The sequence below is a fragment of the Pagrus pagrus genome (assembly GCF_965226575.1).
Source record: "Pagrus pagrus genome assembly, chromosome: 12".
Lineage (NCBI taxonomy): Eukaryota > Metazoa > Chordata > Actinopteri > Spariformes > Sparidae > Pagrus > Pagrus pagrus.
Genome location: NC_140196.1, coordinates 2399360 through 2425805, shown reverse-complemented (window position 1 = coordinate 2425805; position 26446 = coordinate 2399360). Strand labels below are relative to the sequence as shown.

Below are 26446 nucleotides of genomic sequence, written 5' to 3'. Positions count from 1 at the left end.
ACTGAGTCAGCGGCAGATTCACTTTCTCTGCCAGCGTCGCCGTCTAAATGAAATGCCAATCACTCCGCTCGGCTCTGGAGGGGATTTACAGTTCGACTGGTCTCTGTGTGGCCGGAGGTCTCGCCGGCAGTTTGTCAAGTGTGAATTTATCAGCCCTGAAACAAACAGCCGGCCTTTATTTCCTTAAGAGTCCAATCAAACCGGCCAGCTGCGACATAAACCCCTGTGAGGATGATAAAAGACGCTCGGTGGTCTGACTGGACACGTACGATCAGACACATCCCGGTCGGAGAGGTCGTAAAATTACATTTGAATTCAGTCTCACAGCCAGAAGAGACGCCACTAAATGTGAAACTAAAAGTTTACTCTGTTTCACTATCGACTGTTACAGTTATTAATCTTACATAAGAATACATCATCAATACATCCAACTGTTTACGATTCAAGACCTTCTTTGAGGCGGCGGTGCTGGTACCGCTTTTGTCCACAGGGGCCGCCAGAATCAACAGGAAATGAAAGTTTCTTTTAGCAGCTTTAAGTAAAAGTACAAATAACACACTACTAATCAGACACATGACGGTCGGTTTGTGTTGCTGACGATGATGATGATGATGATGGATGGATAGTTTAGGATCAATATCGTCTTTTAGGTGGCGGTGCTAAAACCACATTTGTCCACAGGGGCCGCCAGAATCAATCTTGTAGTAGCTTTAAGTAAAAGTACAAATACCATGCGTCTAATCAGAACTAACTCACACTCTTAAGAAATTAAAATTACTCAAGTGTTTTCCTGCTATATCTGGTGTTCTGTGGATTAATCAACTTTAAATGGAGCCTTCGCTGTCACAAAGGATGTGTTAGCAACATGGGGACAGGTTTCGTAGAAAGAATGAGGAAAGAGGAGCGCTCTCCATCCAGTGAACGTCGGTCCGTCCACTCTTGTTTTTACTTTGGTTTCTATCACTCTGCCTCTTCATCTTCTTCACCTCCTCCATCAGCGAGCCTCCTTTTCTTTCGTAGAGTTTCCACAGTTACTCCGGTCGTTCCACCGCAGTGACCGGGGGAAAACAATCTCCCTCTTTCTGTTAACTCTTATTAATTCAACCTCCACTTTCTGGGGAAAATAATCCATCCTGGTGTCAGACTGAATATCACAGTGAAAGTGAGGTTTATAGGGAATCGATGTACGTGGATGGTGTCATCTTTCTACAGACGTTACAGTGTGACATCAGTATTTACTTCAGTAACAGAGAGGCGAAGTCCTTTCCAGTGAGTCATCACTGAAGTTTACTTTAGAAAAAAACATGACAAGGCAGGAGATACTTTATTGATCCTGTTTGAATTGTTTGTCAACTAATGAAACATCAGACTGTGAAAATACGTCATTATAAAGACGACACAGCCGACAGAGTCGTTAGTGATGTCGTCTCCTAACTGAAACATTGTAGAGCTGCTCCTGTGTATGAGCAGCTCATAGTTGTCAATATGAGCAGATTTATTGTGATTTTCATCGTTTTTACAAGCTTTTCTGAGCCCAGCTGAGTGAGACGATGTTCACTGAGCGTTTTAACACAAAAACTACATGATATTTTTCTTTTATTACCACAAACTGACACTTTACTGACCTGGAAATTATATTTTTAATTCACAAACGTCATATGTGTGATTCATGGCAGAACCCAAATGGGATTAAAAAAAACAAAAAAACAATGTATGTAACTTTTTAGGACTCATGAGGTCACTGAGTTCGTCTCTCTGTGATAAGTTAAAGCAGAAAAGTTGTCTGTTCCCAGTTTGACAGTACAGAGGAGCACTTCATCCCTCAGCTGATCACAAACACATCTGGAGAAACAGGAACGGGCCGAGTTGTAATCTGAAAAGTAACTTGTAACTAAAGCAGTCAGACGGATGTAGTGGAGTAAAACGTACAGCCTCTGAGATTGAGTGAAATAAAAGTACAAAGTTGCCTAAAAGGGGAAAGTACCTCGACTTTGTGTACTCGATACTTTGTGTACTCAGTACTTTGTGTACTCAGTACTTTGTGTACTCAGTACTTGAGTTATATGGCAGCGGTGCTGTTGGCTGAGAGCTCACAGGTTTGATTCCCGACAGCCTGAACGAGTCTGTGGATGTTTCTGTAAACGAGCTGCAGACTCTGATCAGCTTCAGCTGCCGCGTCTAATTTCAGCGCCGCTGCTTTTTATAACCTCGACCAAACTTAGAAAGACGACACCTCCGCTGCCGTCTGCACCTCCCGCCACAGAGAAGGCCCGTCGCCTGCAGCCACCTGTGCTTCACCGTTACCAGGTTGTCACGGCAACTGCACCCGTCAAAGCTCGAGAGAAGTGGAGCAAAAACGATGTTAATTAATTTCCCCCCCCACTCGTTCAGGCAGATCTGTGATCCTGAGCCACGCGATAACTGTGTCGCTCCTCAGCGTTTCTCGTCCTGACGCCAGAAAAAACATAATTTTGATTTATTTCAGCACTTATGAGAGGGAGAGGCAGGGAGGAGGAGATAGAGACGCCACTCCGGAGTGATTGCATTCAGCTCCATCTGTTTGTTATGCATTAGCTGAGCACAATTGAGCTCTTCAAGCAATCTGTCGGAGCGACGTGGCCTTGGGTGATTCCAGTGCCGAGGAGGGGAAGACGGGCGCTGTCTGCTGATCCACGGCTCCATTAACACCATTTCATCTCCTCCTTCAGTGTGAACACTTCTTCCTCTTCTTGAATATCCTGCAGATGTTTTCCTGAGGAGTCTGTGTTTCTCCGAGATTGACTTGTCAAATCTGCTCTGTCAGCAGCGTAACACACTTTTTCACAGGTGGGATTTGCATTTTACATTTTGTTACACGGCGCAGGAGCGAGTTCGGAGAGCTGAACCGGGTCCAGGACTCGTTTTATTCTTCTCTTTCTTGTGAATTTGGCTTGAGTCATCTGCAGAGAAGCCAAACTCTCCAGGTACAATACAGGAAATGTCTTCTTTTTAAATGATCTGTGTAAAAGGCCGAGATTAAGGCCTGCGGAGGTCTAATGCCGTTTTCTTTCTTTGTCCACTGTGACAGCTACAAGACCACAGAAGAAGAGCTATCAGCAGAGCAGAAGGGATGGGGAGAGTTTCAAAAACAAGCGACAGTGTTGGAATATCACCTGACTGGTTTAATGACAGCTTTTCCAACAGGATGGAGGAATAAATGAACAGATGAACCACTTAAACCACAGAGCGACAGTAAACGCAACACTTACTGCCCTGTTTGTTTACTGAGGGTTTGTTGTGCTGTGCTGGCCTCGGCTCAGAGGCAGCAGGTGGACCAGTCTCATTGTCTGCATCCTCCATATTTGAGAAATTATGAAGCATTTATCGTAGTTTCACAATGTTTTAGTCTTTTCAGTATCACAGTTTGATTGCAGGGGGCGAAGCTGTTTACCTCGAACAGTAACCGCTTTATTTGGAGCATTTATCAAGATGACGCACTTTGTAGTTTGAATAAACACAACATTTTACTTCCTGTCTGAGGTGTCTTCCATATTTTTAACTGTTAAACAGAGTCGTGAGGCAAAATGCGGTTAGTGTCGATGAATAATGAAATGAAATCTAAAGACTTGAGTTCTGGGTCGACACACTGAACTCATCTCCAGACCTGTAAACTGAACCATCTTGCCGATGGAGCGTGCAGTGTGTGGGATCTAATCGCTTCGCCTGTCATGTCGGTCTTCGGGGGAACAAAATGAGTCATCAAGCTGCGAGAAGAGGAGTGTTTTCTTTCAAACAAATGACAAATCCAGCTTTTGAAAGAAGTGACACCCTCCGTTAGGGAGAACGAGCGCTGACACGACGGCAGAGGAAGAGGAATACTGATGAAGATGTGAGCCGATCTCACATGTGGGCTCAGCGATTAACGACATTAGATCCTGATCCTTTACTGACCTCCATCAGCCACGGGTCAGAACTGAGACAACATCACTGATGGGTTTTATACCTGCCAGTATTTATTAATGAATTCACATTTCTATTTGTCAAATTTTACAAATATTAATATAGAAACTAATATAGGTTACTTCTTGGAGAAAGTCCCCAGACTCCTTTAAAAAACATGCAATTTAGTGAGTTGTTGAGTTAGGAGGAGCTTTGTGAACTACGTGAAACACTGTCTCTGACAAATACTTAATTATCTGGGCCTTCTTGTAAATTCAGCATTAATTGTTACACAATCAGTTGTGTCAGTTTGGCTACAGCTTGTTGTACCTGCCAACGTTCAGCAGCTGTTTGAACACACTGTTTTACCTGATTTACACTCAATTTTTAAAAGAAGACAACATTTTATTTGCTGTAAACATGTCACATTTTACATATACACTAAACAGTAACCAGTATAGGCTCCTTCTTTGTCCCCAGACTCCCTTAACAAATGTGTCAGTTTAGTGAGTTGTTGAGTTGGAGACACTTTATAAACTGTGTGAAACTCTGTCTCTGACTGATTCTGACTTATTTGTTCCTTCTTGTAAATTCAGCAGATGTTCAACATGAACTTCTTTCTTTGTGTAAAAAGCAGCGTATCTGTTTGTATCTGTGGTTTATTTGCATATAGAGCACAGAAGTGAGATCCGATCACAGGTGATCACTTCAGATGTGACCTGACGGACTTACAGCCGTCTGATCGTGAGCGGATCACTCATCACGGACATTAATGGCCCACCGTGTCCGATCTGTGTTCACAACTATCAGAAACACCTCACACTTTACACAGTCATTAGATTTAGGTCGGTGAACGTACCACACACAATAAACGCAAAATAAACACAAACTGTGCGACGTGTGAGACATTAAACAAACTTTTAGGTCTATTTCTGTTGTTGACCTTGAGAGGTGGTAGACACCTCAGAAGGTGAGATAAATCTTCCTCATTACTTTGACAACCATCAACCCCCACATGGTCCTTTAATGCTGCAGAGCCGTGAAAACATCACCTATCACCCCTTTTAGAAAACATCCAGCGAAGTAATGACTCTCAGATAGCAGTTATTTTGGCACAAAAAGGCATAAATAGCCTCTCTGAATGACGCCTGGTGGGCTGATAAGCTTCCTGCTGGTCCTCAGGCGAGGCCTGCCGGCAGCCGGCTCTCATTACCGCCTCGCTCAGGTTAAGCCGTGGATCCACCTCTGCCTCTCCTCCCAATTACCTCTCCGTCGAACACTGGCAAGCCAAGAAAAGGAGGCCAGGCCACAGGCTGACACGCTGTCTGGCTGCACCGAGCCTGTAATCACACCAGAGCGGACGAGAGCCCAGTTCTCTTTCTCCACAGGCTGCGTAAAGACTCGCTCGGGTCTGGGTTTGATTTGTAGGCGTCTGGAGGAGACTCATTAATAGCTTCTGCTGCCCACATCCACAGACAGCAGGCTGTCAGTGTGGTGGTTGACAATTAGGTGATACTTTTCACATTAACAACAAGCAAACAGCTCCATGAGGCATGAGGCAGGATGACGATGACGGGTAAAAACATGTAAACCCTCCGACAGCCATTTATCTTTTTAAAACAGTTCAAACAGTGTTTTTAATCGTGCATCATCTGTCTTCTTTTTCAACGTCCGCACTGTAATAATCCTGCAACAATGTCTCGATGAGCCGGTTTATTCAGTGCCCAGTGCTTCTGTGTCTCCAGCTGTAGATAAATCCAGGTTAGCTTCTGTCATTGCTGTGAAATCTCACTGGTTAATCCATGCAATAACATGTGATGTTTGTGAGGGATTAAAAGTCCGGTGTGAAGAATTTAGTGGCATCTAGTGGTGAGTGTGCAGATTGCAAACAGCAGAGCACCCCTCGCCTCAGCTTCCTCTGCAAGTCTCTCTTTAGAGTCGTTCTGGGCTGACGTACAAACATGGCGGCGCAACATAGCGGACTCTGTGGATACTATATTCCATTTCTCACCTTAAATACTAATCGCTGCACCTTTAAAGGACCAGTTCCCCCAAAAATAAAAAAAAATCCAGTCATCATCTCCTCCCTCCATGTTGATGAAAGTCAGGTGAAGTCTCGTAGGCCACAAAACATTTCTGGAGCTTCACAGTTAAACAGCGTTGCAGCGTTCTCCATAGAGATAATGACTGAATTTGTATTTTTAGGTGAACTGTTCCTTTAAACAATATTTATATATTTCTCAATAAACAAGATGCAACATGTAAATTACTCTCTTTTTTGAGTTTCCTCCTACTTTTAAGGTGCAGTATGTATGAATTTTAGTTTAAAACGTTAAAAAATGAAGTAAATTATCATCAGAATTTGAATAAATAATAGTGCTGACGTTATCTGAAACTGCTGTGTTGCACAGATATCTATTGAAGTTGGCATGCTAACCAGCTAGCCCCACTTTGTACGCTACCCCGGGTCTCCCAGTCCAGGCAGAGTCAGTTAATACGACCGCTAGCTGCTCGATTACCTGAACTACTTACTTGCCACAGCTACCAGCCGTCTGAGTTTTCCTTCAACTGTCTGAATCACATACACACCTCCAGGTTGTGTCTCTGTGACTACATTTCTCAGTTCAGCTGAGTCGAGGCTGTCGGTGCAGCAGCTCTGCAGCTCGCTGGGCACCATCAGTGATGCAGCAGGCAGTGAGCCGGCCTGTCAATCAAAACACAGTCACCAGGGAGCTCCACCTGTGTGTTCACAGGCAGACAGACAGGGAGCAGCATGCAGATTACACAAACACACACCTCCCTGCACTGCCTGCTGCACCACAGGGGGTCGGGGGGGTGGAGTTATGAATTATTCACACACACACACACACACACACAGGTTCTCGTCTCCAGTGGTGGAAGAAGTATGCAGATCAGTGTTTTCCTTTTATATCTGATGTTTGGTTTAATATTACTGCTGCATTAATGTGTAGCCTCTGTTGCATTTTACTGCTACAGTTGAGCTCATTTAACTACTTTATGTGTTGTATAGATAGCTACAGAGATAATTACACTTGTGATTGCCTCCCTCTTACAAAATTCAATATTGTTAGTGAGCTTTTAATTTGAAAAGCTTCGGCAGCAAAGCATCCGGAGGAAGACTTTTATTTCGAAGGTCTTAACAGGAAGCCGGGACGCTGGTCGAGAAGTTAGCAGTTGATGCTAACAGTTAGTCCCGTTAGATGAGTGAAGTGCTGCTACACCGCGTCGTGTTTTATGTTCACGGCGCGCAGACAGACTTTAAACTGATAAAAAAAAACGTTTGACTTTGATAAACGTTGAAGATTAAAATATGATTTCGCTCTCAGCTGGCGTTAGCTTCCTAGCTAGCTAGCGTTAGCACTCGGTTGCCTGACAACAGAGAGGAAGCCAAACAAACTAGCTAGCTAGCACAAGCTAGCTGGTTGGCTAAAGGAGTCTGGGAACTGGTTTGGTCTCATTATATTCAAACGTTGAGCTGTAGGAGAGGCAGCTGGTGATAAATACAAAGACGCAGATGATGGCGGATGACGGTAGACGAGGAGATGAAGACGACCGCGGCCCCGGAGCAGCTCATCAGGTGTTCGTGGTGATGGAGTGTCTGCTGGAGAAGTTGAAGGTGTTGAGCTTTGAGGAGGAAGTTCTGGCAAAACACAACATGAAAAATCTGTCCAGGTGAGGATAAGTCCTTTAGAGTGGCACACACAAGAAAACTCAAGACTTTAATATGAATATAACTGAGTACAACACATACTGTACGTGTTATTCCACTACTTCTGTTTGGTTTAGTTACAAATTACTTTCCACGTTACGTTTTCTCCGGATGTGTTGACATTGAATGTTTGTGATGTTCCTGTTGAGTTGACTTGTAGTTTTGGAGAAGAAATTTTACAATATTAATGAGGTAATATTACAAACTGGTTTCCATCAGTGAACAAACAAGAAGGTCCCAGAACACTGTTTGAAGCTGGAAAGGTGGCAGGGTCCGCCACATATAAACACAGTAAAACAGTATGATTGTGTTGTCCTTTAAGGTCAGTTTGTTTATTCAGTTTATTCAGTCATGGAGACAAAGAGAGTTTGATTATTTAGTTTGTTTTAGACATTTAAAAAAAAAATGATAGACTCTTTTTACATTTTTTTGGTTAACTGTGCAGTGATTAGGATTTAAGGTTAGTATAATATCCACTGAGTTCGCTATGTTGCACTGCCGTGTTTCTACATCAGCCCAGGAGGGACCTTTTTAGTGGCCGCTGCAGAGGAAGCTGAGGCGGGGGGGGAGGGGGTGACACCTGACTCACCCTTTATCCAAACTTATCCGAACTCATCCCTTAAGAAACACGGCACAAAATGACCACTCACTGCAGAAATGAGAGGAATGAGAATCTCCCTGCTTACCACCTCCTGATGATCTCCCGTCTGTTTTCCCCTCATCAGACATTACTTTGTCTCCACTCCATATCTGGCGTCCAACCCCGGCGAGCAGTTCTACATGTTCACCATCACCGCAGCGTGGCTCATAAACATGGCAGGCAGGCCGTTCACGGAGCCTCAGGAGTACGACGAGCCCAACGCCACCGTGTCCAACATCCTGGCGGAGCTCAGGTCTTTCGTAAGTGACACTTTACCCTCACTTCTGTGTGTTGTGACTCAGAGCGTCTGCAGTCAAAGTCTTGCTATTTAGATTTGTGTTGTGTTATTTTTTCAGTAACAAACCATCTAACTCTTATTGTGATCAGTATGCAGGTTTCATTTTGTGCTTCTTAAATCTTCTCCCGACTGATGTAAAAGTGCTTTCAGAAGTCTCCATGTGTAGACAACCTGCAGATGTAGTGATCACACATCTTATACAGACACTCTTCCTCTAACAGCTTACACTTGGTTTCCATTTTTTAACTCACATAATTGAGCATCTTCTTCGTGCAGCTCAGAATAAAATGTTCGTCAGACGTTCAGAAGTCTGTCTCACATTTATCCTCCATGAAATGTGCCGACGCTCTGCAACTTTGCAGATGAATAGTGAATAAAACAATGAAATATAAAGTGTTTCTGATTCTGACCTCAGGCTCCTCGTTGTTGGCTGCTGTTATACAGTTAGAAGTCAGAGACTTGAGAGTACAGGGGAATGATTTGACTCCTCGATGTGTCTCTCAGGGTGTAAAAGTGGACTTCCCGCCCTCCAAACTGAAATCCGGTTCAGGTGAATACGTCTGTTTCGTGTTGGACCGACTGGCTGAGGAGGTTCTGAGGAGGAGGGGCTTCTCCTTCAGAAGGTACTTGCACATTTCTCCTCTTCTCACCTCGCTAACACAACTCAAATCTTTGCTGCTCATTACGTTTGATCTCCTGCTGGGTTCCTTCTCAGGTCTTAAACGTTTAGATTTGGATATTTTCAGGTCAGATATTTAACTGGTGAGATGGATCCTAAAGGGACTCTGTAGGGTTTCTCTTTAACCATCTAAAGTTTATATTCACCAAAAAACATTTTGTGCATCCCTGATGTCTAACACCTGTGTCGAGTACATTTCCTTCGTCAAAACAAGTGTTTACGTCCCAGCTTTCAGTTTTTCTTTTTCTTTGTCTTTCAGGGTTCAAAAACTGTGTATAAAGGAATTATATATGTATGTTAACTTCATTTTTTGCATACTCATTTCTAATTATATTTAGTTGTGATGATAAAGGCTTCAAGAGTCTGGAAGTCTTTGGTTGAGGTACCTTTAAAAAAAACCCTGGTCTTTGCAGGTTTATTGCAAGGCAAGCCAAGTTTAATTAAATACCACCATTTAGACACACAACAATTCAAAAAGTGGACATGCAGAGTGTCCAGGAGAAGCTGATTGTGTCCGTGTCTTCTGACTTCCTGTCCTTCTTCTTTCCTCCAGACCAAACTACCCAGCAGAAACCACAGAAGAAGAGTCGGTGATCGAGGACGACGCAGAGCTCACACTCAGCAAAGTAGAAGAGGAGATGATCGTAGGTGTCCAGCTGGAGTTAGTTAATGTCTATTTGTTACCCCAAATCTGAGCCTGTTTAAATCCAACTGAATTAGTGTGTTTTATTATTAGTAGATGTTTCTAACATTAAGAGCTGTTTGGACCTGTGTTACATCAGTGACCTGTCAGATGTTGAGACTCTATACGATACAATACAGATGAAAAAGGATTACTACGACCTCTGACCCTTCAAAATACTTTCTAACAGCTGTAACAAAAAGCACATTTATGAATAAAGGACTCATAAACTTGCTTGTGACCAGTTTTGCAGCGGGAGTGAAGCTGAATTTCCAGTCGAGTCTGGCAGGTTTTAATGTTACTCTTGTTAAGGTTAAAGGGTAATTCTGGTATTTTTATACCAGGGTCCTATTTTTACATACCTTGTTGTGTAAATGATTAAAAGGTAAAAAAGAGATTGTTATTCTAAGTGTGTGACAACATTATGGAAAGGATCCCTACAGAGAGAAAGAGTCAAATCTTCTTTCTTTTTAAACACCACAACAGCTGTTATATCGCTTTGTTTAAATCCACCAGACTCCATTGACAAAAACAGTAATTTCAACTCGAAAAACACGGGAGTTGCTCGTCTACTGCTGACTCCATCTGTTAGTTTGTTGATGTTATTATGCGACTTTGGTGTTTTTAAAGGAGTCTGGTGGCTTAGTTCGGATCTGAACCGACATGTTTTTTCAGGTTAAATAGAATCGAACCAATCATTTGAATCACGTAACATCTGTAACGTTCATCCACATGTTTTGTGTGTGTGATCTCAGGAGGAGCCTGATGATGAGGAGGAGAACGTGATGGACCTGGAGGCTCTGAAGTTACGAACCACTCACACTGTGAGTTCGTCTGCAAATATGATGCGTCTAACAACTTTTTAAACACATTTTTGTCAGATTTTGTCAGGAGGGTCTTGTTAGGAGACAACACAAGCCCCTTCAGGTTTGTAAATCTGAATTCTGCTCCACCTGAGAATGAAACTGATCGTGTTGTTGGATCTCTGACAGGAAGCAGAGCCGTCCTCCAAACCGGACGAGATTCTGGAGTCGACGGTTGATGCTGCAGAGTGGAACCTGGAGGTCGAGAGAGTCCTGCCACAACTCAAGGTCACCATCAGGACGGACAACAAGGTACACACTCACCTGAGCACCGCCTGTAGCTGGCAGGTTGGAGGTCTGTTCTCTGTGTTTTGTAGTTTGTGTCTTATTAGATCCTGTCTGGTAATGTGCTGAAATTGCATCACTTTGCTGTAAAGCAGCCTTTAAAACCAGTTGTTTCGGTCTGAATTTCCCTTCTGTATAAACTACTTTAAACGCAAGCTGCTGTTATTCTGTAGCTTCAGTTTCTAAGGTGAGTGCAAAGCAAAGCACTCTGGGTCGCTGCTCCACATTTACATTTGGCACCGAGGGAGCTCATTCGATGAAAAAAGTCAATTTCAATTGAAAGTCTGAGCAGGTTTGAGCTCTAAGAACTGCTTTCATGAGTGGAAGTGAAGCTGTAACCAACTGAGGGGAAAACTGAGACTCTTGTGAGGATAAAAAGCAGCAGGCAGGTGTCTTTGTGCTGATTTTAATATCTTTAATGGCTCGGTGGTCCCTGAAGGCAACGGTCTGACATCTGTCTGTTGATTTTGTTGCAAAGCAGAATGTGATATTAAAGTATGTGTCTCATAGATCAGTTGTGATTAGAAAAACCCGCTGAACTTTTACTACTTAACGACTGTTTTACTGCAGATAACTCATGAATGTGCTCGTCGTCCGTTCTGAATCCTTATTCATATTCTGGAGAGCATCCAGCCAAGTCACCAGGTTAAAATGTTAGCAGCTAATGTTTCTGCAAACACAGATACAGTAAGTCCATTCACTCTCGTCACCGGCTATGTGATTATTGACATTTGTACGAAACGCGTCATCTCACATTACCTGTTAATGTCCCCGACTTTCATATCGAGAGGCGGAGGGGATGGTGGTGGAGGTCTAGCCAACAGGGCCAGTGAAACCACAGCGTTTCAAACATATGAAAGCATGACATCACTGGATATTTTGTCCAGCCGTGGAACAGATATTACTGACGGGAAGTCGGGCCATCTCCAGCCATGTCTGCGCCAACAAAGCCAGGTGTTTTTAATGAGTGCTGAAATGTCCACTTGAAGGAGGACTTTCAAACCCCGGTCAACAGAGACAGACCGAGTAAAAACACTGTATGTTACCATCGTGATTGTTCATACTGTTATTCTATCATAATGAGCTTTACCCCCCTCTGTTGCTCTTCCGATAGTTTCCCAGCATGCTCTCTGTTGTGTTTCTCCTTGACTGGTCTGTGTGTCGCTCTGCAGGACTGGAGGATCCACGTGGACCAGATGCATCAACACCGAGACGGGATCAAGTCCTCGCTCAAGGAGGCAAAGGTGCGTTCGCTGACCTGGTTCGATACTAAGAGCAGTGTTAAACTGATATCTGTGTGTGTGTGTGTGTGTGTGTGTGTGTGTGTGTGTGTGTGTGTGTGTGTGTGTGTGTGTGTGTGTGTGTGTGGCTCCACCTGCTGTTGTTTCTTGGTATAATTACAGAAGACAATCTAAATTAAATGCTGCAGCACTACTGGTGTCGTTCCTGTGAGAAACAATAATTTTACACATTCGCTTTTCTGACAGCTTTAGTTACTCGACACTTTAGAAAGTAAGAATTATACACACAGAATATATGACGACTAAAAGATAAACTACCCAACACTATTCAGTAAGTACAGCTGAAACTAGAGCAGCTCAGTAGAGCGCATACCTCCAATGGGCTGCGATGACGTCCCGTCTTCCCCTCAAACAAGTGCGTGTTGTTGCAAATCGATATTCAGCTCACAATCATCTAATGACGTCAGCCTGGAACATTTTACTGCAGCCACCACTTTTTATTGTGAATATCAACATCTTCATCTGAAGTAGAGAAGAAATGTACACACAGAAAGAAGTTCATGGGCTGGAACTGAAAATGACAGCAGGGATTCTTCTGGAAACATCCTTTAATAATATCCAGCTGTGTGTCATGACGGCGTCCTGGTGTGTCCTTTCCTGTCTCTGCAGAGTTACCTGGACAAACTGCAGGAGGACATCGGTAAGACTCTTGAGAAGGTGAGCAGCAGAGAGAAATACATCAACAACCAGCTGGAGCATCTGATCCAGGAGTACCGCAGCGCTCAGGCCAAACTCAGCGAGGTAAACGCCAAAAGAAAAATATGGAAAACAAAAACTTCCAGCTGATCCATTGAAGGTTTTAGGAATGGACAAAAACACAGAAAGGTTGTTCTGTCCTGATGCACGTTTGGATTTCAAGTTTGGAAACATAAATCATTCTTTATTTAAGGACCAAACAGAAACCTGGTAACAAACACGTGTTCTCCAACAGGCAAAGGAGCACTACCAGCAGGCCAGCGGAGGAGTGACTGAGAGGACCAGAGTCCTGGCAGAGGTCAGTGAACACATCGGATGTTTTCATGTCACTCTGCGGTCGTGTCCGTGTGGAGAAAGACCTGGCATTAACATTCATCTCTGGTGATCCGAACACAAACGGACAGCTCTAAATACAAGCTGGGGAGGTGGTCTGGGACACATTGGACCGCATTGTAAGTGTCGTGATGCGTCCCCGACAAGGACATCATCAGTGGAGGATGTGATGGTTGTTATGGTGACAAAATGACTTGTCTGGGCTCTTAACCTGCCGATGTTAGCAGCAGATGTTAACACACTGTCTGTATCAACTAACGCTTCAAACTAGCAACTGCAATATCACCAGACTCCCTTAACAAATCACATCATTTTGAGAGTTGCTGAGTGAGGAGAAACTTTACACGATTTGTGACACAGCTGCAGCAAATTCTTAATCATTGGTGCCTTCTTCTAAATTCAGCTTCTGTGTGTTTCAGATCAGTGAAGAGCTGGAGAAGGTGAAGCAGGAGATGGAGGAGAAAGGCAGCAGCATGTCTGACGGAGGTGAGTCTGATGACTGACTCTATGGCTAAGTTAATTTGAAGAAATGAGCTGTCTGTGTTTGATACCGACTGTCTGTGTTTGATACCGTCCGTCTGTGTTTGATACCGACCGTCCGTCTGTGTTTGATTCCTCCTTCAGCTCCGGTGGTGAAGATCAAGCAGAGTTTGACCAAGCTGAAGCAGGAGATCGTTCAGATGGACGTGAGGATCGGCGTCGTCGAGCACACGCTGCTTCAGGCCAAACTCAAAGAGAAGTCCAACATGACACGCGACATGCACGCCACCAACATCCCCGAGCCGGCCGCCGGGCCCTTCGCTTAGGTTGACCGCCACAAACAACAAACAGCAGCAGCTGTCTCATGTATTTCTCATGACGTTGGATCTTTAACACGTCCATAGATTTCATTAAAAACAGAGAACATAAACTTTATTTATACTTCTGACACATTATCTTGTGTCTCCACAGTGTCGGTCCGTCAGCTGGAACAGTTCATCGGTTTGACTCTTTGTCCTGAACGTCACTTATTTATTTCTCAGCTACATTTTTTATTAAGAGTATTTTGTGTGAATATGAACATACAATAAATTTTTATTCCAACAATAATTTCTGTCTTTGTTGAAGTTGAATTTGTTGTGTAAACATTTACTCTGAGCAAAAAGGCCACGAGACGTCAGCAGCAGAGAAACTCCTGAACTTGATGAGGTTTAAATGACAGAATGAATCCAGGTCACATGTTCCAACACAAGAGGGCGCCGTCATCCTGCTAACCACAGATGTGTTGGAGGTTAAAGCTCCTCAGCTCACCTGTTACACAGTTTTAGTTAACAACATGTGTTGAGGCTGATGTGAGTCTTCATCATTAAGGTGCAGTGCGTCACACATCATGGTGACGCACTGCAAAGATGATAAAATGTCTCCTTGTGATGCACCGGTGTTACGAGTCATCTCTGACACTTGAAATTATTGTTTTATCAGCCTTTCTTTATTTTTACTTTAGTTTTTCCTCCTTTATTTCAGCTTCAAATCGGCCACGTTTTACAAAAGTCTTGTGGTTTCTTCTGGCCTGATGTGACTTCATGCGTCCACCTGCTGAAGTTCAGCTGACGATGTTGTGTTTGAAGAAGATTCGATTTCAAGATGAAACTTTCACATCAACAGTTTTCAGTCAGCCTGAAATCATTTTAAGGTCCCGATGATGGAAATCAAATGTTTGTCTGTGATCACACGAGGAAACAGACTAAAGTATATCCACTTCACTGATTTACTGATTCATATAAATCATCACATGAACAGCAGAAGCAGCTGATCTGGTTCATTTGTGTCCTTCTGGGTTCAGAGTGACAACAAATATCTGGACTGATGATTTTGGTTTGAAGCTTGAAAAGCTGGTTTGACTCAGGATGATGTTGTGAAACAGAAATGTTAATCATTAAACGTGAGAACATTATATTCCAGCAGCTTCAGTGTTTCATGACAGGCTGGTTTTAAACTCCCTGTTGAAGGTCCACTGTTTTTATGAGCAGGAAAATAAAAATAAATGAGCAGGTTTTAACTGAGGCTTCGTTGTAAACGAGCGAACAAAGTGCAGAGTCACAGAGCTGCTCCTCGTCCTGGAGTGAACCACAGCTGGATCAGCCCTCCCTCTTCTTCCTGCTCTCAAACACAGCAGCTCCACTCTGTCACTATATCTCCTTGTTCCCTCCCCTTCAGATCTGCACTTTGAATGAGGGTGTAACCAGGAAGTGAAGGAGCTGACGAGCCTCATTCACTGCAGAAGCTCATGTTGTTCAGATCAGAGCTCAGACTAGTTTCAGTTATCAGGAAGTGAATCTCAGACGGTCGTCGACACTCGGAGGTGAAATGGCTCAACAAAACAATCAGCTGGACCGAGCAAAGTTCTGCTGTTCCATCTGTTTGGATCCACTGAAGGATCCGGTGACTATTCCCTGTGGACACAGCTACTGCATGAACTGTATTCAAAGCTACTGGGACACAGAGGATGAGAAGAAAACCCACAGCTGCCCTCAGTGTAGGCAGAGCTTCACACCGAGGCCTGTCCTGGTGAAAAACACCATGTTAGCAGATTTAGTGGAGGAGCTGAAGAAGACTGGACTCCAAGCTGCTCCTGCTGATCTCTGCTATGCTGGACCTGAAGATGTGGCCTGTGATGTCTGCACTGGGAGGAAACTGAGAGCAGTTAAGTCCTGTCTGGTCTGTCTGATCTCTTTCTGTGAGAAACATCTTCAGCCTCATTATGAAGCAGCTCCTTTAAAGAAACACAAGCTGGTGGAGCCGTCAGAGAAGCTCCAGGAGAACATCTGCTCTCGTCATGATGAGGTGATGAAGATGTTCTGCCGTACTGATCAGCAGTGTATCTGTTATCTCTGCCCTGTGGACGAACATAAAGGCCACGACACAGTGTCAGCTGCAGCAGAGAGGACTGAGAGGCAGAGAGAGCTGGAGGTGAGTCGACAAAACATCCAGCAGAGAATCCAGGACAGAGAGGAAGATGTGAAGGTGCTTCAACAGGAGGTGGAGGCCATCAATGGCTCTGCTGATGAAGCAGTGGAGCACAGTGAGAAGATCTTCACCCAGCTGATCCGTCTCATGGAGAAAAGACGCTCTGATGTGAAGCAGCAGGTCAGATCCCAGCAGGAAACTGAAGTGAGTGGAGTCAAAGAGCTTCAGGAGAAGCTGGAGCAGGAGATCACTGAGCTGAAGAGGAAAGACGCTGAGCTGAAGAAGCTCTCACACACAGAGGATCACAACCAGTTTCTACACAACTACCCCTCACTGTCAGCACTCAGTGAGTCTACACACTCATCCAGCATCAATATCCGTCCTCTGAGATACTTTGAGGATGTGACAGCAGCTGTGTCAGAGGTCAGAGACAAACTACAGGACGTCCTGAGAGAGACATGGACAAACATCTCACTGACAGTGACTCAAGTGGATGTTTTACTGTCAAACCCACAATCAGAGAACATGACCAGAGCTGGACTCTTAAGATATTCACGTGAAATCACACTGGATCCAAACACAGTAAACAAATGGCTGTTATTATCTGAGGGGAACAGAAAAGTAACATACATGAGTGAAGAACAGTCTTATTCTAGTCACCCAGACAGATTCACTGTCTGTTGTCAGGTCCTGAGTAGAGAGAGTCTGACTGGACGTTGTTACTGGGAGGTGGAGTGGAGAGGGAGAGGAGGTGAAGTAGCAGTCGCATACAAGAATATCAACAGAGCAGAGAGTGTGAGTGGATTTGGACGAAATGACAAATCTTGGTCATTAAGCTGTTACAATAACAGTTATAACTTTCATCACAACAAAGTCCAAACTCCCGTCTCAGGTCCTGAGTCCTCCAGAGTTGGAGTGTACCTGGATCACAGTGCAGGTATTCTGTCCTTCTACAGCGTCTCTGAAACCATCACTCTCCTCCACAGAGTCCAGACCACATTCACTCAGCCTCTCTATGCTGGAGTTTGGCTTTGTTGTGACGCCACTGCTGAGTTCAGTAAAGTCAGATAGACAGAAGTCATTTAAGGGACAGTGAGTTAAACTCTGAGTTTTAACTCTTAAACTTATTCTGTCTTCATGTTTGTGGCTGATTGTTGTGTGGTGTCTTCACCTGTCAATCAAACATGATGGGCGGTACTTTGACATCTTCTCGTCTGTTGTTGTGTAAATGTTTGAGTGTCTTTAGGTGGCGCTCCTTCCTGTGTCTGTTTAACCATGGAGGCTCTCACTGCTCATGAGGACTTTTGTTCAGCTCAACTGACATTTGTCTGCATGAAGATATAAACTTGTCTGTGCTCTAAATGTGTGTTGAATATTTGTACTGATGTGTTTGCATGTTGTTGTTTCTCTTCCACTGCACGAGTCTAAAGAGAGAAAGCAGCAGAGCTTCATTTATCCTACATATTTAGTTCTCATCACTTTGTGCATGTTTAAATTCATCTATAATCACATTTACATTTATTTGTTTGGCAGAACAAAAGCTGTCGTTGTTCCAATCATCACACAAATTCAATAATATATGAGGAAGATCATTTATTATTTTCTTGTACGTAGCTGAGATTCAAACAAACTGATTGTGTGGATGAAGTGAAATCATTGAACAAGAGTCATTGAACAGACTTTACTGATGGGACGTGTGAACAAACTGAAGCTTTACATGGCGAATAAACAAACACCAACAAAGTCTTTTCTTGTCGTCTTCATTCCAGGGTCTCACACAGAGCTGATGGAGAACATGTGACACTAATATGAGAGTATAACTGAGGCACTTTTCCTCCTCAAACACCACAAAGTTCACAGTTCCCGTGCGACCTGAATGCAGCATCAGTGTTACAGGCTGTGACTCCTGTGAACAAACTGACACAGTGTGATGTCACATATATTTAAATGTGTCTTTACTGATGTTGTTTGAAGCTGCCAAAGGCTCAGTGAAGTTTCTACACGTCTTCCTGCAGTGAACATCACAGCAGGTTAACAAGTGAACTGTGGAAACTGATGCAGGACACAAGAGGGCGCCGTCATCCTGCTAACCAGAGATGTAGTGGAGGTTAAAGCAGCTCCTCTCACTTTGTCTGCATGTTTCACTTAAAGGAGACACATTATGCTCATTTTCAGGCTCGTGTCTTTATTTCAGGTGTCTTTCAGAAGACGTTTACAGGCTTTAATGTCCAAAACACAGATGATTTTTCTCCCTCTGTCCACTGACGCTGTCTGAACGTTCAGCTCACACAGACTTCCACCTGCTGAAGTTCAGGTTGACCACTTGTGTTTGAAGATTTTACTCCAAACTTCACTTTTCTTTACAGCTAACAGTCACATTTTAATCATTTTCAGGTAAAGATGGAAATCAAATGTTTGTCTGTGATCACACGAGGAAACAAACTAAAGTATATCCACTTTACTAATTTATTGATTCATATAAATCATCACATGAACAGCAGAAGCAGCTGATCTGGTTCACCAGACTCCCTTAACAAATGTGGTGATTTTAAGAGTTGTTTCATGAGGAGAAACTTTAAACGATTTGTGACACAGTTGCAGCAAATCCTGAATCATTGTCTCCTTGTTGTAAATTCAGCATTAAATGAAAACAGTAAGTTGTTTGTTTCCTTGTAGAAAGTGTCAGTTTGTGGCAGCATGGCTGTACCAGCCTGTCTGCTTCTGTGTCTAAAGTGCTAAAGTCTCACCTGCCAACATGTAGCAGCTGTTTGAACACACTGTTTACACTGATTTCACCATTTACACTCAATTTATGAAAGAAGAAACATTTTATTGATCTAAACATGTCACATTTTACAAACACACTAAACAGTAACCAGTATAGGCTGCTTCTTTGTCCCCAGACTCCCTTTGAAAATGTGTCAGTTTAGTGAGTTGTTGAGTTGGAGACACTTTATAAACTGTGTGAAACTCTGTCTCTGACTGATTCTGACTGATTTGTTCCTTCTTGTGAATTCAGCAAATGTTCAACATGAACTTCTCTCTGTCTTTGTGTAAATGCTGTACGAAGTCTCCAGCTGCTTCAGTTGTTTAGGAGAACGCTGCAAAGCTATTTTAATGTTTTTGTTAATGACTGTTAGCACATTGGGATGAGCCATTATGAATCTATAGACCGGACAAAGCTGGCAGCCAGTGTGACTTTGACAGACTCTGAATGAACACTGGGTCAACAGTTCATTGCAGCCTTGTGATAATGTGTCTCATTTTATGTGATTTCTTTTTGTATTTCTTTGTGCTTTTGAACGTAACATGTTCAGTACAGAGATCACAGGAACTGCGAGGTGAAATAGATCTTTAAGAGTAGTATTTATATTTTCCTTTCAGTGCGAGACCTTGATACCTTTGCCTGTAGGATTAAATAATGTTCCAGGTCGACACGTCGTGTGAAACACATTTAGGTTCTGTAGCTGAAAACAAGAGTAGAAGTAGGCCAGCAATGTTATGGGTTGAGATGTGTTGACAGGAGAGAGAAGGTCGGCCTTCCAGCACCTGCTGGTTCCTCACAGGTGTGTGGACCAACCAGCTTCATAGAGCAGTGAACAGCTGGGGGGGAGGGGCCGATCCACTACAGACACAGGGAGGGATTTCATGGGTTTTGAATCCATGTTAATTGTATGTGTGACGTCTCTTTCTGTGATTTTTATTCTTTTATTTTCACATTGTGTTTCTGCTTCTCAATGCTTAATGAATGTGCTGAAGGAAAAGTGTTTTGTCACAACCTTCCACCTGTAAAGTGGGATGTCTGAGACTGGAAAGGTGAAGTTTCACTTGAGTAGTGAGTTATTATTGTTCAAAACATTAACGTATATGGTCCTAACGATGATAGTGGATGATGTATGTCTCTTCATCTCTAACCTGTCAGGTCAGTACTTTACAGCAGGTGATATGATTTGCACTCTGGACCCAGTGAAAGATCGTTCAACAGGCATCGACAACACACAGGCCACATCAAGAACACTGATCCAACAGTTCATGAAAGATTTAAGTCTGTTGGATGATTGGAGACATCTTGATCCTAGCTCAATAGCTTCCCATGCTACTCTAGTACTCACCAAACATACTCATGTATCCATTACTTTTCAGCTGCTTCCCAGGATTACAGATCGTCAGTACCACAGTGTCGTTATCTCTGACCATACAGCAGTTTCATTAATGTATATCAGTAATAAAATGGTGTGCGACGCCCCTAAATGGCGTCTTCAGACAGGACGGCTTCAGGACCCATCATTCATAGACTTCCTTGGTAAACAAACAGAGCTTTACTTTGAAACTAGTACATGTGAAACCTCAGCATGTGTGAGATGGGAAGCATTCAAAGTATCATTAGAGGTCAAATTATTGTCTTTTGTAGTTCAAACAGCCAAACAAAAGATTTATATCAGAAAACAACTGATAATACAGATGATGTTAATAAACTGCTGCCACTAAAGGGCCTGTTGTAATGAAATGTCAGCGAGTAGAGCAGCTGCAAAGGTGCTGAAATAGAAAACAACGTGATGAACATGAAGAAGCTACTGATGCGATGACAACAGGGGAAACGGCAGGTCCAGATGGCCTTCCCATAGACATCTGTAAAAGATGCAAAGAAAAACTTCTGACTCTCCTTCGAGGAATGATGGTAGATGTTTGCAGGAAGGCCTTCTCCCTGTGTCAGTGAGAGGAGCTTTAATTACATCACTACCAAAACCAGGGAAAACTGACACAAGATGTGAAAACATGCGTCCAATAAGTCTCCTTAACTCAGACGCAAAAATATTATGTAAAGCTTTTGGCTAAGGAATTGGAAGTTATGCTACCTAGGCTGATGGGAGAGGACCAGAATGGTTTCATACAGCGCAGACAGGAACTTCATGATGTTAGAAGGCTTCTCAACATACTTCATGACCAGAGGGGCGAACGAGATGTTGCCATCCTATCACTGGATGTCCAAAAGGCCTTTGATAGGGTAGAAGGGCCTAATTTATTTGACCTGCTGACAAGGTTTGGTTTTGGGGAACGATTCTGCACGTGGGTCAGGCTACCTGATAACAACCCTGTAGCTGAGGAGCTAACAGATAGCATGGTGTCCAAACCATTCATCATTTCCAGAGACTGTCGACAGGGGTCACCTCTCTCTCCTCTCCTCTCTGCGATCTCCACTGAACACTTTGCAAATGCAGTTAGAAAACACATGGTCAAAACTTCAAGAGGAACATAAAATCGCCTTTTTGCAGATGATGTTCTTCTGTTTTTTAACACCTCAGTAACTCTATCCCTGCTTTACTAGAGCTTATTAGTAATGTTGGGAAGATCTCTGGGTTCAACATCAACAACACTAACAATACTAATACTACTAAATAAAATGTACTTACTTACTTACTTAACAGCATGCTGATGTTACTGAGTGAGAGAGACCGCCAACAATCCAACCATGGTGCATCCAATTTTAATACAACTGACTGCTTTTCATATCTGAGCATGAAGATCGTACCAACACTTGAGAGTATTGTTTCAGTAAATTATGACCCTCTTTTAGAAAATACTTCTGATGCTATTGAAAGATGGACATCTTTACCTGGATCCTTAATTGGTCCCATGAATATTTTGAAACTGAATATTCTGCCCAGGCTGTTATACCTGTTTCAAAATATCCCCTCGGTACCTCCAAAGCACTTTTTTCTAAGACTTAATAAACTATTTACTAATTTTATAAGGAACGAAAGACGCCCTAAACTCTGCAACAGGCTTTAAAGTGTGTGCAGATAAAGGGATTAAAACTGCAGTGGATCTATATTCATCCAGTAAACTTATGTCCTTTGAGGAAGTGGTCCACACATTCGATGTCTTTGTATATTATATTTTTTTAAATACTTACAAATTAGGAATTTCATTTTCATCTCTCAAAATAACTCTTTAGATAAGCCTTCTTTATCAATGTTAGAGAAGGAAGTAGTGAAAGATTGTTATAGCAGAGGCTTAATTTCACTACTACATGGCACTACAGCGTCAGGGTCACAAGGTTCCTCAGGTAACAAACTTGAAGCTTGGAGGAAGGATTCAAAAGAGGACATCCATGTGAATGACTGGATGGAGGCGTGTGAGGAAGCTCAAACCAGAACAGTAAATGTCAGAAGGATGTGAAGTGAATGATAGATAAAATCCTGAATATCAATACGCCATTATCTGCAAACACATTGATATTACACTTATATCCTCTAAACGTGCCACTGAAGAGTCAGAGTCTACATTTAAAGACGTTTCTATTACAAGCAAAGCCTCAAATTGCTTTACAATGGAAGAACATAAAGGCACCAAGTGAAGGTAACTGGCTGAAAGACATGGCAATAAATCTGTCTGGAAAAGGCAACTTATATTGTGAAAGGTAAATACAGGAGGTTTGAGGAGATCTGTAATCCCTTTTTATCCGTTCTTGAACATGGTGGAGATGACGGACCGATATTTGCTAGAGAGGTTGTGTCAAAACTAAAATGATGTGAAGATTATTTATTTTTTTATTGTTAATATTTATTTATTTTAATTTCTGTGTCATTTATTTTCCTTAAGTGTCAAACATGTTTATATGTATGTACCTTTATTATGTTAAAACTCAATAAAAACAAGAAACAAAACCTTTGATGTTCTCAAATGTGGAGCAGGTTTTAACTGAGGCTTCGTTGTAAACCAGCGAACAAAGTCCAGAGTCACAGAGCTGCTCCTCGTCCTGGAGTGAACCACAGCTGGATCAGCCCTCCCTCTTCTTCCTGCTCTCAAACACAGCAGCTCCACTCTGTCACTATATCTCCTTGTTCCCTCCCCTTCAGATCTGCACTTTGAATGAGGGTGTAACCAGGAAGTGAAGGAGCTGACGAGCCTCATTCGCTGCAGAAGCTCATGTTGTTCAGATCAGAGCTCAGACTAGTTTCAGTTATCAGGAAGTGAATCTCAGACGGTCGTCGACACTCGGAGGTGAAATGGCTCAACAAAACAATCAACTGGACCGAGCAAAGTTCTGCTGTTCCATCTGTTTGGATCCACTGAAGGATCCGGTGACTATTCCCTGTGGACACAGCTACTGCATGAACTGTATTCAAAGCTACTGGGACACAGAGGATGAGAAGAAAACCCACAGCTGCCCTCAGTGTAGGCAGAGCTTCACACCGAGGCCTGTCCTGGTGAAAAACACCATGTTAGCAGATTTAGTGGAGGAGCTGAAGAAGACTGGACTCCAAGCTGCTCCTGCTGATCTCTGCTATGCTGGACCTGAAGATGTGGCCTGTGATGTCTGCACTGGGAGGAAACTGAGAGCAGTTAAGTCGTGTTTATCCTGTCCGGCCTCTTACTGTGAGAAACACCTCCAGTCTCATTATGAAGCAGCTCCTTTAAAGAAACACAAGCTGGTGGAGCCGTCAGAGAAGCTCCAGGAGAACATCTGCTCTCGTCATGATGAGGTGATGAAGATTTTCTGTCGTACTGATCAGCAGTGTATCTGTATTTTGTGCTCCATGGACGAACATAAAGGCCACGACACAGTGTCAGCTGCAGCAGAGAGGACTGAGAGGCAGAGAGAGTTGGAGGTGAGTCGACAAAACATCCAGCAGAGAATCCAGGACAGAGAGGAAGATGTGAAGGTGCTTCAACAGGAGGTGGAGGCCATCAATGGCTCTGCTGATAAAGCAGTGGAGCACAGTGAGAAGATCTTCACCGAGCTGATCCGTCTCATGGAGAAAAGACGCTCTGATGTGAAGCAGCAGGTCAGATCCCAGCAGGAAACTGAAGTGAGTCGAGTCAAAGAGCTTCAGGAGAAGCTGGAGCAGGAGATCACTGAGCTGAAGAGGAAAGACGCTGAGCTGAAGAAGCTCTCACACACAGAGGATCACAACCAGTTTCTACACAACTACCCCTCACTGTCAGCACTCAGTGAGTCTACACACTCATCCAGCATCAATATCCGTCCTCTGAGATACTTTGAGGATGTGACAGCAGCTGTGTCAGAGGTCAGAGACAAACTACAGGACGTCCTGAGAGAGACATGGACAAACATCTCACTGATGGTGACTGAAGTGGATGTTTTACTGTCAAACCCACAACCAGAGCCTGAGACCAGAGCTGGACTCTTAAGATATTCACGTGAAATCACACTGGATCCAAACACAGCAAACACATTTCTGTTATTATCTGAGGGGAACAGAAAAGCAACATACATCAGTCAACCACAGTCTTATTCTAGTCACCAAGACAGATTCACTGGCTGTTATCCTCAGGTCCTGAGTAGAGAGAGTCTGACTGGACGTTGTTACTGGGAGGTGGAGTGGAGAGGGACAAATATTGAAGTAGCAGTCGCATACAAGAATATCAGCAGAGCAGGGAGTGGATTTAGACGAAATGACAAATCTTGGTCATTAGATTGTTACAATGACAAATATATCTTTTATCACAACAAAGTCCGAACTCCCGTCTCAGGTCCTCGGTCCTCCAGAGTTGGAGTGTACCTGGATCACAGTGCAGGTATTCTGTCCTTCTACAGCGTCTCTGAAACCATCACTCTCCTCCACAGAGTCCAGACCACATTCACTCAGCCTCTCTATGCTGGAGTTTATGTTAATTCTGACACCACTGCTGAGTTCAGTAAAGTCAAATAGACAGAAGTCATTTAAGGGACAGTGAGTTAAACTCTGAGTTTTAACTCTTAAACTTATTCTGTCTTCATGTTTGTGGCTGATTGTTGTGTGGTGTCTTCAGCTGTCAATCAAACATGATGGGCGGTACTTTGACATCTTCTCATCTGTTGTTGTGTAAATGTTTGAGTGTCTTTAGGTGGCGCTCCTTCCTGTGTCTGTTTAACCATGGAGGCTCTCACTGCTCATGAGGACTTTTGTTCAGCTCAACTGACATTTGTCTGCATGAAGATATAAACTTGTCTGTGCTCTAAATGTGTGTTGAATATTTGTACTGATGTGTTTGCATGTTGTTGTTTCTCTTCCACTGCACGAGTCTAAAGAGAGAAAGCAGCAGAGCTTCATTTATCCTACATATTTAGTTCTCATCACTTTGTGCATGTTTAAATTCATCTATAATCACATTTACATTTATTTGTTTGGCAGAACAAAAGCTGTCGTTGTTCCAATCATCACACAAATTCAATAATATATGAGGAAGATCATTTATTATTTTCTTGTACGTAGCTGAGATTCAAACAAACTGATTGTGTGGATGAAGTGAAATCATTGAACAAGAGTCATTGAACAGACTTTACTGATGGGACGTGTGAACAAACTGAAGCTTTACATGGTGAATAAACAAACACCAACAAAGTCTTTTCTTGTCGTCTTCATTCCAGGGTCTCACACAGAGCTGATGGAGAACATGTGACACTAATATGAGAGTATAACTGAGGCACTTTTCCTCCTCAAACACCACAAAGTTCACAGTTCCCGTGCGACCTGAATGCAGCATCAGTGTTACAGGCTGTGACTCCTGTGAACAAACTGACACAGTGTGATGTCACATATATTTAAATGTGTCTTTACTGATGTAGTTTGAAGCTGCCAAAGGCTCAGTGAAGTTTCTACATGTCTTCCTGCAGTGAACATCACAGCAGGTTAACAAGTGAACTGTGGAAACTGATGCAGGACACAAGAGGGCGCCGTCATCCTGCTAACCAGAGATGTAGTGGAGGTTAAAGCAGCTCCTCTCACTTTGTCTGCATGTTTCACTTAAAGGAGACATATGATGCTCATTTTCAGGCTCGTGTCTTTATTTCAGGTGTCTTTCAGAAGACGTTTACAGGCTTTAATGTCCAAAACACAGATGATTTTTCTCCCTCTGTCCACTGACGCTGTCTGAACGTTCAGCTCACACAGACTTCCACCTGCTGAAGTTCAGGTTGACCACTTGTGTTTGAAGATTTTACTCCAAACTTCACTTTTCTTTACAGCTAACAGTCACATTTTAATCATTTTCAGGTAAAGATGGAAATCAAATGTTTGTCTGTGATCACACGAGGAAACAAACTAAAGTATATCCACTTTACTGATTT

The 26446-nt window shown here is 43.1% G+C and overlaps 2 protein-coding genes across 4 annotated transcripts; both read left to right on the top strand.

The window, feature by feature from the left end:
- The first annotated feature begins 7085 nt into the window (after positions 1–7085).
- Positions 7086–14514, top strand: ift57 (intraflagellar transport 57 homolog (Chlamydomonas)). Of its 3 annotated transcripts, none has more exons than XM_084368829.1 (12): positions 7086–7611; positions 8374–8548; positions 9091–9209; positions 9819–9909; positions 10703–10771; positions 10940–11062; positions 12268–12339; positions 13006–13137; positions 13328–13390; positions 13845–13911; positions 14050–14231; positions 14377–14514. In XM_084368829.1, exons 1-11 carry the CDS (start codon positions 7454–7456, stop codon positions 14229–14231), a joined length of 1251 nt encoding a protein of 416 aa, XP_084224955.1. In that variant the 5' UTR covers positions 7086–7453; the 3' UTR covers positions 14377–14514. The 3 variants fall into 3 exon arrangements, with proteins under 3 accessions (XP_084224955.1, XP_084224954.1, XP_084224953.1); XM_084368828.1 differs by having other exon boundaries at positions 14050–14271; XM_084368827.1 differs by having other exon boundaries at positions 14050–14514.
- Positions 14515–14591: 77 nt separating this feature from the next.
- LOC311266017 (uncharacterized protein) lies at positions 14592–25049 on the top strand (the record flags this gene model as incomplete). The annotated part of the gene is given in 3 exon segments (XM_084368205.1): positions 14592–15734; positions 15737–17428; positions 23281–25049. Coding segments are annotated over 3 exon segments (3504 nt in total). The 5' UTR covers positions 14592–15691.
- Between the last annotated feature and the right edge of the window lie 1397 nt (positions 25050–26446).

What these genes read in the sequence shown, in the direction of transcription:
- ift57 (XM_084368829.1), top strand. Translation starts at nt 7,454, where the DNA reads ATGATGGCGGATGACGGTAGACGAGGAGATGAAGACGACCGCGGCCCC. An exon ending in AAGTAGAAGAGGAGATGATC is followed by an intron (nt 9,910 to 10,702) that starts GTAGGTGTCCAG and finishes GTGTGATCTCAG; the next exon opens with GAGGAGCCTGATGATGAGGA. An exon ending in CCATCAGGACGGACAACAAG is followed by an intron (nt 11,063 to 12,267) that starts GTACACACTCAC and finishes GTCGCTCTGCAG; the next exon opens with GACTGGAGGATCCACGTGGA.